Consider the following 12,339-nt stretch of genomic DNA (forward strand, 5'->3'; position numbering starts at 1 on the left):
ACTCTGAATAAAGAAACTATATTTCCAAAGTTGGACATCGCTTGTTATGAGGTTTGAGATATTTTAAAATATGATACATTTTAAGAAAACATAACAATACTAATCGTTAAAAGAGAGTTTTTTTTAAAATTATTATTATGCTTGTAAACAGTACAGATATTAAATTAATGGCATATAAATGTATACAGTATACAAAATGTATCAACATCAATGTCCTCAGAACACAGGAAATAAAAATAAAAAACGTTAATTTTATTTGTTAGTAAGAAATATAAGAATGAGGAAATAAGAAAAGCTAGAGAAGAAAAAAACACGAGGATAAGATCAATTAGACTGCAAATTAGTCATTATAAATTAAGGTCGTTCTACTTGCCTTCTTATTTACTCAGGATGAAATATTATTTTAAACTCTTACTCTTAAACTCGGTTTGTTTCGTTAAAAGAAAGTGTAGTGGGCGGGGCCAGTCCGGTTGACGTCACCGCGCGTCTCCTGCTTTGTGCGTCACAGCTGCGACGCACGCGACTCTTCCGTTTGGCCTGTAGACACGCACAGACGCGCTTTCATATTTCAACTCGTGATTTATAATCAAAATCTGTAATAATTATGGCCGCCGCCGCAGTTCCCGTGAGGAAGAGGCTCCTGAAGGAGGAAGACATGACGAAAATCGAGTTTGAGACGAGCGAAGAGGTGGATGTGACGCCGACGTTTGACACGATGGGCCTGAGGGAAGATTTACTGCGCGGGATCTACGCGTACGGTACAAACACTTAATCAATCACTAATTACCGCTCAAATACATCACATATCAGCTCTATATGAGATTTATTAGGACGTTAGAGTTGATCTAAGCGTTACATTGATACATTACGTCGATCAAAAACCGTCTCTTGTTTATCAGAAACTGAGGAAACCGTAGATTAAAAAGCGCACATTTTTATGTTTACTGTTTTAAATCTTAACATTCAGTCTGGTATAATTCCGTCAGTAGTCATTGTTTTATATATAAAATCTCTAAAAGCTTTTTTTTTTTTTAAACCGTGTGATATGTGCTTGTTTAGATAAACGTGTGAGAGTGTGTGTGTGTGAGAGTGTGTGTGTGTGTGAGAGTGTGTGTGTGTGAGAGTGTGTGTGTGTGAGAGTGTGTGTGTGTGAGTGTGAGGATGCGTGCGAGTGTGTGTGTAGGCACAGATCCCTAAACAAGACCATATCTGCAGATGAAACTTTGTTTGTAGAAGCATTTTTTAATTTTGAACTAGCACCAGCTACACCACGTTATGTACGAGAAGCTGCAAAAGACACAGGCGCAAGTGGAATGTCGTGAGTGTGAGAGAGAGAGAAAGAGATCAGAATGAAGTTGTTGTTTGTTCTTGCATATACAAGGTTATTTCTGTTGGTTGATTCTTACAGTCTTATAGATGTATTGCGGGATGTTTATCATTAGGATAATGTCTTGTTATTAGACAGTTCCGCTCGCTAACACAGTACTATGTAAATACCATGAGTGTTTATTTGAATAATTATGTTGTTTATTGCTTTCAGGTTTTGAGAAACCGTCAGCCATCCAGCAGCGAGCCATCAAGCAGATCATCAAGGGACGAGACGTGATCGCCCAGTGAGTCACGCTGGAGTTATGTTGTGGAGAAATGATAGAAATGCAGTAAACATCTGTGTATGTTTGTGTATATGGACTAACACGGCTTGCTTGTTCTCCAGGTCACAGTCTGGAACCGGTAAAACAGCCACGTTCTGTATCTCAGTGCTGCAGTGTTTGGATATTCAGGTACGTCTTGCATTCAGTTCTGTGTCTTGGCTTCCTTCCAGTGTTATTTTAGTAGAATTACAATGCTATTATAATATTTTCCATTAGGTTTTATGTTTATATTTTCTGTTTTCATTTTATTTTTAAAGTTTTAGTAATTTTCTGTTTTTGTCATTTTATTTTCTGTTTAGATTTTATTAGGTTTTAGTTTGTTATTCTAATACTTCAACTTAAACTAAACAAAATAAAAATGTTGCCTTGGAAACTAGCTGATTTTTATTTATTTTTCTCTATAGTTTACGTTTTTTATTATTGTAGTACTAAAACTAAACAAATTTTAAATGTTGCCTTGGAAACTAGCTTTTTTTTTTTTTTTATTTCTATAGTTTTTTATTAAGTTTTTATTATTTTAGTACTTAAAAACTATATAAATAAAAAAAAAAAAAACAGCTAGTTTCCAAGGCAACATTTTTAATTTGTTTAGTTTAAGTTTTTTATTATTTTAGTACTTAAACTAAACAAATTAAAAATGTTGCCTTGGAAACTAGCTGATTTTTTTAAACATTTTTTCTATAGTTTTTATTAAGTTTGAATTATTTTAGTACTAAAACTTAAACTAAACAAATTTAAAATGTTACCTTGGAAACTAGCTTTTTTTTCTGTAGTTTTTAGTAACTTTCAGATACTTTAGTACATCAACTTAAACTAAACAAATCACAAATGTTGTCTTGGAAACTACCTGAAATAAAGCTTTTTTTTGTTGTTGTTGTTTTCCCTCTTATTTTAGATTTATGTCTAATTTATTAAGATTTAGTTATTTTAGTACTTCAACTTAAACTAAACAAAAATTTAAAAAGTTGCCTTATATAATGATTTTTTTGAAGGTAACAATAATAATCCTGTTTCCTTCTTCGTCACAAAAAAATTTTTAATTCCTTTTTAGGTTCGAGAGACTCAAGCGCTGATTTTGGCTCCGACCAGAGAGTTAGCAGGACAGATCCAGAAGGTAAAACAAAACAGTTGCACATTTGATCATTGTTTTTTTTTTTACCTCCCGTGTCTGACATGACATGATTTCCTCTGTTCTGCAGGTGCTGCTGGCGTTGGGCGACTACATGAACGTTCAGTGTCACACCTGTATCGGAGGCACAAACGTGGGCGAGGACATCCGGAAGCTGGACTACGGTCAGCACGTGGTGGCTGGAACGCCCGGCCGAGTGTTCGGTGAGTTTACTGCCCGTTTTCTTCATTCATGTCCATCTTTTTTGACCTTTACACTTACACTGTACCTGTATGTTGACTCTACTCAATGCATGTTTTGCAAGATTCCCCTTTCTGTCAAACATATTTTATTGGACTGTCCAGCTTTTAATGTATGTAGAAAACTCTTTTGAAGTGAACTCACTTAAAGAGTTACTTAGTATAATTTTGCCAGAAAAGTTTTAGAATTTTTATCATGTTAATGTAAAAAGTCTGGTCTAATATAACTTGTTTGTTTGTTTGATGGTTATTATATTTGTTATACTTGTATTTTTTTAGTTGTTTTTACCATGACAATAGCCTAAGATGCTGACATAACATTAAATAAAAATATACTACTACTACGACTGTATGTCCATGACATCTTATGATTGGCTGATCTTTTTGCATATGAAATGAGCAGCAACACCCCTGGCACGTTGCTAAATACTGAATGGATGCTGATACATAAATGCATGCATACATATTAGGGCTGTGCGATTTTATTGATTAATATGATTTTGATTTAATATTTTGCCACGGTTTTATTTTTTAGAAATCGAGGAATCGCGGTTTTGAATAGAAATATTACCAAACGTTATGTTTGCATCATGGTGACTCCAGCTTTTAATGTATGTAGAAAACTCTTATGAAGTGAACTCACTTAAAGAGTTACTTAGTATAATTTTGCCAGAAAAGTTTTAGAATTTTTATCATGTTAATGTAAAAAGTCTGGTCTAATATAACTTGTTTGTTTGTTTGATGGTTATTATATTTGTTATACTTGTATTTTTTTAGTTGTTTTTACCATGACAATAGCCTAAGATGCTGACATAACATTAAATAAAAATATACTACTACTACGACTGTATGTCCATGACATCTTATGATTGGCTGATCTTTTTGCATATGAAATGAGCAGCAACACCCCTGGCACGTTGCTAAATACTGAATGGATGCTGATACATAAATGCATGCATACATATTAGGGCTGTGCGATTTTATTGATTAATATGATTTTGATTTAATATTTTGCCACGGTTTTATTTTTTAGAAATCGAGGAATCGCGGTTTTGAATAGAAATATTACCAAACGTTATGTTTGCATCATGGTGACGGACTGAAAACTGCTGTTCATTGTTCTTACAAAGCATTTATAGTTAATAAAAGTCTACTGGTGTTATACCTTCAGTCATTTTGAATTATCTTGACCTTTGAGATTTTTTTTAAAGCATTTTCCTCGTATTATTTCTGAAAATATAAAATGTAAAAGACAAGTTTGTACAAGATGTAGTAGTTAATGTATAGGTTTTCTGCAAAGATATTTAGCAAGTGATTTGTTTAACATTTACATCGTTGACAACATGTGTGCTGCACTTGGAATAGAATTTTCTTTAACTAGAGGGTTAATAAAGAAAAGGTTACTTCAATCATATCGCAGTCACATTTTCAAGATGACTAATTAAAAATCGTAAAAAAATATATAAAATCGAGAATTAGTCAAATGTTCTGAAAATATTACGATTTAAATTGTTTGCCATATCGCCCTGCCCCAATACATGTACTAATGTCTGAGCATGCTGTTTTTCCAGCTTGGTTTCTATTCTATTATATTTCTGAAGTCACTGTACTGCAAGTGTTATTTCAAAAGAGAAGATCCTGTTATGACTCTTTAATGTGCATGAATCTTCTGAGTGATTTCTAATATTATAAAATGTCGTCTTCGGTCAGATATGATCCGCAGGAGGAGTTTGAGGACTCGTGCCATTAAGATGCTGGTGTTGGATGAAGCAGATGAGATGCTCAACAAAGGTAAAGTGTCATAAAACACTTCTGATTGCATGAGATCATGTGTGTGAACTGGTGAATGTTGGTTTCAGCTCTCACGTCACTGTGTTTTGTTTCTGCAGGTTTTAAGGAACAGATCTATGACGTGTACCGATACCTGCCGCCTGCCACGCAGGTGTGTCTCATCAGTGCCACGCTGCCACACGAGATCCTGGAGATGACCAACAAGTTCATGACCGACCCCATCCGCATCCTGGTCAAACGGTGAGCGGTTAGAGGTCATTTATAGGGCTGGGTATCGATTCGAGTCTCGATTTTTTTGATTGCATTCAGTGAATATAGTTTTAATACAAATGCTATTGATATGTCTAAAAAATGAGCAGTAAACATCGGTTTACAAATGGTGAATTAATAAAAATAAATTTAGATCCACAGGCCTGTGTTTTAAACCTATTCCTTTTTTTGTGTGTGTTGGGTCCTTTTAAAAAAAAAAAACAATAATAGGGCCCTAAAATATAATTTTCTTAATTTTTCTGGTAATCAGATGAAGGCATAAAACATTAATTTAATTTATTCCAATCAAATGAAAATTAAACCCTTTTATTTTTTTGGGCAAGCAAAGTGCTGCACAACAGAGGTTTACTGTTAAAATTAAAAAGTAGTAGTAGTAGTAGCACTGTTGTTACATTGAGTCTTAAGACTGCTAAAGAACTTGCAGCTGCTGTGTATGTGATATGACGTTAGTTTTCTCAAATGACATGGTAAAATGTTAATGAAGTGACTCTCAGAGCAGCTGGAGATGATATTCGTGTGTTCCTATCATCATATAGTGAGACGGCAGAGACTGAAAACACTGCGAGCGTTGTCCGGATGACATCTAGTGGAGAAGACTAATGATAAGATTCATCAGATCTTGTGTTAAATATTTGCTGAAATAAATACCGGAAAAGATCGATTTGCAGCTTTTGAGAATCGATATCGAATCGTCGTCATTTAAAAAAAAAAAAACGATTATTCGAAAAATAAAATATTTTTTTGTCCATTATTCGAAAAATTAAAAAAAAAATTTTGTGTCCAGCCCTGGTCATTTGCTCTGTTTTAACCCTATAAAGCTACTGCATTTTATACTCAAGGCCTCTAAATGATCAAACTTTGCTGTTAAACCTGTTTCACACTCAATCTCCTCATGTCTTCTGTCTCTGATTGATAGTTTAGAGTGTTTTATCCAGTAAAAGCTCTTTTAGTGTAATTGTACAAACGTTCAGCTTCAGCTGGAGCTTCTCGTGTCAAATCTTGACTGATTTTTATCAAGCGTCAGAATAACTGCAGTAATATCTCCAGATGAACACTTACTGGACTGAAGCAGCTGGGCTTTACTTGATTCTCCATCAATCATGTTTCAGAGTCTCAAATCTGATCCTCAGGATCTTTTGAGGAGCGTTTGTTTCCAGAAGCTTTACTTTCACTGTTCCTCAGCGGAGGAATGATCTTCACAAGCCTCCAGAACATCTCACATCTTCTGAGGAGCCTTTATTTCTTCAGCTCTCAATCACTGCATTATATGTTTGGAGCATTTCATTCTCATCTCACTGAGACAGATTACTGGAGATATAGAGCGACGAATGATATTTAGATCATTTTATGTCAGTATCTGCTGCACTGTTATAAAGATCTCATTGATTTACAAGCATCAGAATTTCATCATAGAAATATCAGCATCTGCAGCAAATCAGTTAGGACCTTTGCATGAACCTGTTGAATTAAAATGTTTCCATTTGTGTGCAGTGATGAATTGACGCTGGAGGGTATTAAGCAGTTTTTTGTGGCTGTCGAGCGAGAGGAGTGGAAGTTCGACACTCTGTGTGACCTTTACGACCCGCTGACCATCAATCCAGTAAAAGCTCTTTTAGTGTAATTGTACAAACGTTCAGCTTCAGCTGGAGCTTCTCGTGTCAAATCTTGACTGATTTTTATCAAGCGTCAGAATAACTGCAGTAATATCTCCAGATGAACACTTACTGGACTGAAGCAGCTGGGCTTTACTTGATTCTCCATCAATCATGTTTCAGAGTCTCAAATCTGATCCTCAGGATCTTTTGAGGAGCGTTTGTTTCCAGAAGCTTTACTTTCACTGTTCCTCAGCGGAGGAATGATCTTCACAAGCCTCCAGAACATCTCACATCTTCTGAGGAGCCTTTATTTCTTCAGCTCTCAATCACTGCATTATATGTTTGGAGCATTTCAATCTCATTTTACTGAGACTATTTAGATTATTGGAGATATAGAGACAGATATTTAGATCATTTTATGTCAGTATCTGCTGCACTGTTATAAAGATCTCATTGATTTACAAGCATCAGAATTTCATCATAGAAATATCAGCATCTGCAGCAAATCAGTTAGGACCTTTGCATGAACCTGTTGAATTAAAATGTTTCCATTTGTGTGCAGTGATGAATTGACGCTGGAGGGTATTAAGCAGTTTTTTGTGGCTGTCGAGCGAGAGGAGTGGAAGTTCGACACTCTGTGTGACCTTTACGACACGCTGACCATCACACAAGCTGTCATCTTCTGCAACACCAAACGCAAGGTCAGTCACGCCACAATAAACCACACCACCTTTATTAGACTAGCAGCAGTGTTTGACAACTAGATCGCCAAGTAGTCTCTTCTGCTCAGCAAAATCACTAAAAATGATCTAAAACAGCTGTTTTCTATGTTAATCTCTGTTAAACTATAATTTATTTCTGTGATCAAAGCTGAATTTTCAGCATCATTACTCCAGTCTTCAGTGTCACATGATCTTCAGAAATCATTCTAATATGCTGCTCGAGAAACATTTCTAATTATTATCAATGTTGAAAACACATTTATAGTTCGACATGTGCCGGTATTCGGTACTGCGATGTATCACGATAATGAATATGCACGATATTGTTATCGTGGGCACTTCAAAATACAGAGAATAATTATTTATTACAAGTTATTCATAATTTTGAATGCATTTTAAGAATGCTTTTCCCATCAACTGGTCACAATGCACAACATTAATCTTTATTAATCTTAGGTAATTCCAATATTTAATAACACGATGTTAAAATCAAAAGTTGCAACTGTGTTATTTAATGAGCTAACATGAACTAAGAGTTGTATTTTTTTACAGTTTCTGTAGCAAATGTAGCTATTGTGAATGTTAATGCGTTAACTAATGAGATCTTATTGTAAAGTGATACCTATTGGTCTTTATAATTCTTTTGCACTTTAATCTGTAATTTTTTTTAACTTTATACATTTTTTGTGTATTGCTTTATTGTATTTAAATGGTCAGGTGGTTTTTGTATTAAGAAAAAAGTTATTAAACCTGTTATACTGTATCATGACAACACTTTTTTTTGCAACTAAATTTCAATATCGTCATAATACCGTATACAAGCATAAGAGCATTAGCAATTTATCGCAACATGAAAATGTGATACCGGCACATCCCTATTTATAATGTTACAAAAGATTTATATTCCAAATAAATGCTGTTCTTTTGAACTTTCTAATCATCTGTGAATCCTGAAAAATAAAATGCATCACCGTTTCCACAAAAATATTGTGCAGCACAACTGTTTTCAACATTGATAATAATCAGAAATGTTTCTCGAGCAGCAAATCAGCATATTAGAATGATTTCTGAAGGATCACGTGACTGGTAGTGTATTGATGTGTAGTCCAACTTGTCAGTAATGCTGCTTAATCACTTCTTAAAACATAGTTGCATTACGTGCAGAAACAGCAGTGGCGTCTCATGTCTGTTTAATTTCTGTTTTCAGGTGGACTGGCTGACGGAGAAGATGAGGGAGGCGAACTTCACCGTGTCGTCGATGCATGGAGACATGCCACAGAAAGAGCGAGAGTCCATCATGAAGGAGTTCAGATCTGGAGCCAGGTAAACTCTTCACAGATCCACCGCATGAAGGAAAACCCACCCTATCTATTTTCTCAATGCTAATGTTAATGTAGTGCTCTTAAGCTCCGCCCCTCGAGCTCAAACTCATCTGCATGCACTTGAGAGCCACGCCCACATCTCAACATCCAATCAACAACCGATGCACAGAACCAAGCCCCACCCCACAATTGTTTTTTTACTCTGATATACGTTACAATGCTCAATAAAAGGTCTTCTGCCACTTCTGTTTCATCACCACTTTTAATCAGTCTGCACTGGAGGCAAAAACATGTGACTAAGAAGTGTTTGTGATCTTGTGTTTGTCTTGTGTAGTCGAGTGTTGATCTCCACAGACGTCTGGGCCAGAGGTCTGGATGTGCCTCAGGTCTCTCTCATCATTAACTACGATCTCCCCAACAACAGAGAGCTGTACATCCACAGGTACAACACACAAAACGCAGTCTCACAGTGATACGGAATGAACTCATTGTGAATGATATTCACATTGTGTACATCTGATGAGAAAAACAGTTTGATTCTGATCTCGCAGTTCAGACTGAAGAAGAAAACCAAAAATCGGGTTTTAATGAGATTTTTAACCACTGTTGTATCTTGCTTCTGTGTGTTTTTTTTTTAACCCTTTAGACTAATACACATCTAGGCCCGTTTTAATTATAATAAATTGAAACCGTAATAAATTGTTGCTTGAAATAAACATTAACTGAAAACATTTTTAAAACAAAATTAAACCCGTTTTATTTCAGCTCATTGTCAAGGCAACATTTTTCATTTAAATTTAGTTTGTTTATATACTAAAATGTAAAAAATGAAATAAAAATTATTAAAACCTGTATAGACATTAAAAATACAAATGAAAAAAAAAAGCAATTACTAAAACTTAAATTAAAATGTTATGTTATAAAAATTATAATGATGTGAGTTGGTTGTCAGTTGTTGTTGTTTTTCACTACTACTGTATAATTAATAAATACAATTATTTTTTTAATACATTGATCTTGCCATGGAAATATCCACAGATGCCAGTATACAAAAACAAATAAATTAAAATGGAAAATATAAAAATGAATTTAACATAATGAAAAATGAATTTAAATGTAAGTTTACTTCACTATATTACAATTAAATCCTAATCTAATCATGACAAACTATATCTCGTTGGAAAGGTCTAAGACTCCTAAATAGATATTTTACCAGATATTTGTTAAAAATTATGTAGGAAAAGTAATAGATTAATTTATGACAAGAGTGCACCTCAAAAATCTGACCTTTGTCACAAAAAGTATTTTTCGTTGCCTTTTTCTCGATCACACTTTAGAAATCATCAGAAATTATATATCAGTTGAAAATTAAAATCTCAAAATTCATCCTTTGAAAACCATTTTAAAATCGGACATTGCATTACCATGATAATGGTACATAAAAATCATGTTACAAGATGTTTTCATTCATTTTCAAATAAAATTTGAGTTTGGATAGCGCACTTTCATGTCTATGTTCAAAAATGTGAGTGACCGTTAAACTATTAATACAAACTATTATAGAATATCACTGATACTAAAATAACCCTTTTGGTCAGGTTTGATCGAATATCCCTGAAATCAGATGTAGACGTGTGAATGTGAACGATGTTGTTTCTCTCGTCAGGATTGGTCGATCGGGTCGTTACGGCAGGAAAGGTGTGGCCATCAACTTTGTGAAGAACGACGACATCCGTATCCTGCGTGATATTGAGCAGTACTATTCCACACAGGTCGATGAGATGCCCATGAACGGTGAGCAGGAACACAGACAGACACATCTATCTCAGGGGGGTCTAAAGTCCGGCCCGTAGACCAGTCTTTAACGGCCTGCAGCTTGTCTATTGATTTATATGTGTCCCTGGAGCACAAAAGCAGTGTTAAGTCGCTGGGGTATATTTGTAGCAATAGCCAACAATACATTGTATGGGTCAAAATTATACATTTCTCTTTTATGCCAAAAATCATTAGGATATTAAGTAAAGATCATGCTCCATGTATATATTTTGTAAATGTCCTACCGTAAATATATCAAAACTTAATTTTTGATTAGTAATATGCATTGCTAAGAACTTCATTTGAACAACTTTAAAGATGATTTTCTCAATATTTAGATTTTTTTGCACTCTCAGATTCCAGATTTTCAAATATTGTCCTATCCTAACAAGCCATACATCAATGGTGTTGTATAAAGGTCATTTCACACTGAGCGCGATGCGAAAAAGTGAGGCGAATGGTCGGTGAACGTTGCTTTCACACGAAGTGTGAAACGATTGATCGCCTTCTGCTAATTCATGCCTGCACGCTAGGTGGCGCCGATTGCATTTTTCCTCCAATATTTGTGTCTCGTATATGGATTTAACATCGTCCGCTGCTCAATATACAGCATTAAATTAAGATAAATAAAGTCTGGTTCTACGCCAGGAACACAAACTATCTATAATGCTTACAAGAAAACATCTTAAAATACAAACAGAAGTAGCATCAAGCCACATTTGAAAATTTGTGTATGTTAATTATTAATGTTTTTGCTTAAAACCCATTTTAAACCAACATCATCGAGTGTTTGTAATAACTTCCGATTGTGATCTATAGTTGATTTTGATTCTATAATAGGCAGACAAGCACTCTTTGTATGTTTAATAACGTGATATTCAGGACAAACAGCACTCGTGTGATATCGCTTATCATACGATATAAATAGGAGACAAAAACTCATACAGGGGCATTTTTTACACCAATATCTTGAATTTTAGGGCATAACTGCATTTATGGAGTTGTTGCCCTGCATCATATTTGTCAACAGTAAGAAATGTAAGATGACGAACAGGTCTGGGGGCGGGGCCAGTGCATTAATATTTTAATTGCATTATTTTTTTCATAACTAATTAAGTTAATGCGTTAAACTGACAGCCCTTATATATATATATATATATATATATACACACACACACACACACACACACGGAGAAGCATCCGGTCCCCTGGTTTGTCCACATCATCGAATCTGGCTGCCTTTATAAAAAGTTTGGCCACCTGATCTATATCTACAGAACATGTCATCTGTTCAGCTTATATTGAAATATAAAGTCATTTGATTTCCTGAGACAGTGTTTCAGATGTTCATCCAGTTTTTTTGACTCTCTCAAACTCTTGTTTTTCAGTGGCTGACCTGATCTGATCCGAGTGCTGAAAACATCCAAGAACAGTTTTGCTTTCATCTGGGTTTTTATTTCCCGTTTCTTGTGATTCTTCTTTTTATTTACTCTTTTCACGTAGTTGTAGCGCTTAGATGTTGCGGTATGTTGTGTTCTTTTGTAAATAAAGAATCTTTGTCTCCATCTCTGATCTAATCTGTGTTTATTTGAATGATTATTTGTGATTAATACATCAAAGCTTCTGATTAAACTGCAGCATTGGAGTGCACTGATTTTGCTTCGGTTTGCGTAATTCTAGATTACAGTTGTGTGAATGCTTTGTGTTAGAAAACTGCTACATGCATTTAATTCTTATCTGTGATTTACATTTTCATTTATGCATTTAGCAGATGCTTTTATCCAAAGCGACTTAGAAAAGCAGG

General features: G+C 34.8%; 1 protein-coding gene across 1 annotated transcript; it reads left to right on the forward strand.

Moving 5' to 3' along the window:
- The first annotated feature begins 491 nt into the window (after positions 1-491).
- On the forward strand, positions 492-12,100 carry eif4a3 (eukaryotic translation initiation factor 4A3). Its single transcript, XM_016504223.1, has 12 exons — positions 492-758; positions 1,541-1,613; positions 1,715-1,781; positions 2,704-2,766; positions 2,852-2,984; positions 4,731-4,811; positions 4,910-5,051; positions 7,239-7,377; positions 8,606-8,721; positions 9,055-9,162; positions 10,387-10,514; positions 11,924-12,100. Exons 1-12 carry the CDS (start codon positions 605-607, stop codon positions 11,938-11,940), a joined length of 1,221 nt encoding a protein of 406 aa, XP_016359709.1. The 5' UTR covers positions 492-604; the 3' UTR covers positions 11,941-12,100.
- The last annotated feature ends 239 nt before the right edge of the window (positions 12,101-12,339 follow it).

The sequence above is a fragment of the Sinocyclocheilus anshuiensis genome, unplaced genomic scaffold, assembly GCF_001515605.1.
Source record: "Sinocyclocheilus anshuiensis isolate Anshui unplaced genomic scaffold, SAMN03320099.WGS_v1.1 scaffold250, whole genome shotgun sequence".
Taxonomy (NCBI): domain Eukaryota; kingdom Metazoa; phylum Chordata; class Actinopteri; order Cypriniformes; family Cyprinidae; genus Sinocyclocheilus; species Sinocyclocheilus anshuiensis.

What these genes read in the sequence shown, in the direction of transcription:
- eif4a3 (XM_016504223.1), top strand. Translation starts at nt 605, where the DNA reads ATGGCCGCCGCCGCAGTTCCCGTGAGGAAGAGGCTCCTGAAGGAGGAA. An exon ending in AGATGAGATGCTCAACAAAG is followed by an intron (nt 4,812 to 4,909) that starts GTAAAGTGTCAT and finishes TTGTTTCTGCAG; the next exon opens with GTTTTAAGGAACAGATCTAT. An exon ending in AGAGAGCTGTACATCCACAG is followed by an intron (nt 9,163 to 10,386) that starts GTACAACACACA and finishes TTCTCTCGTCAG; the next exon opens with GATTGGTCGATCGGGTCGTT.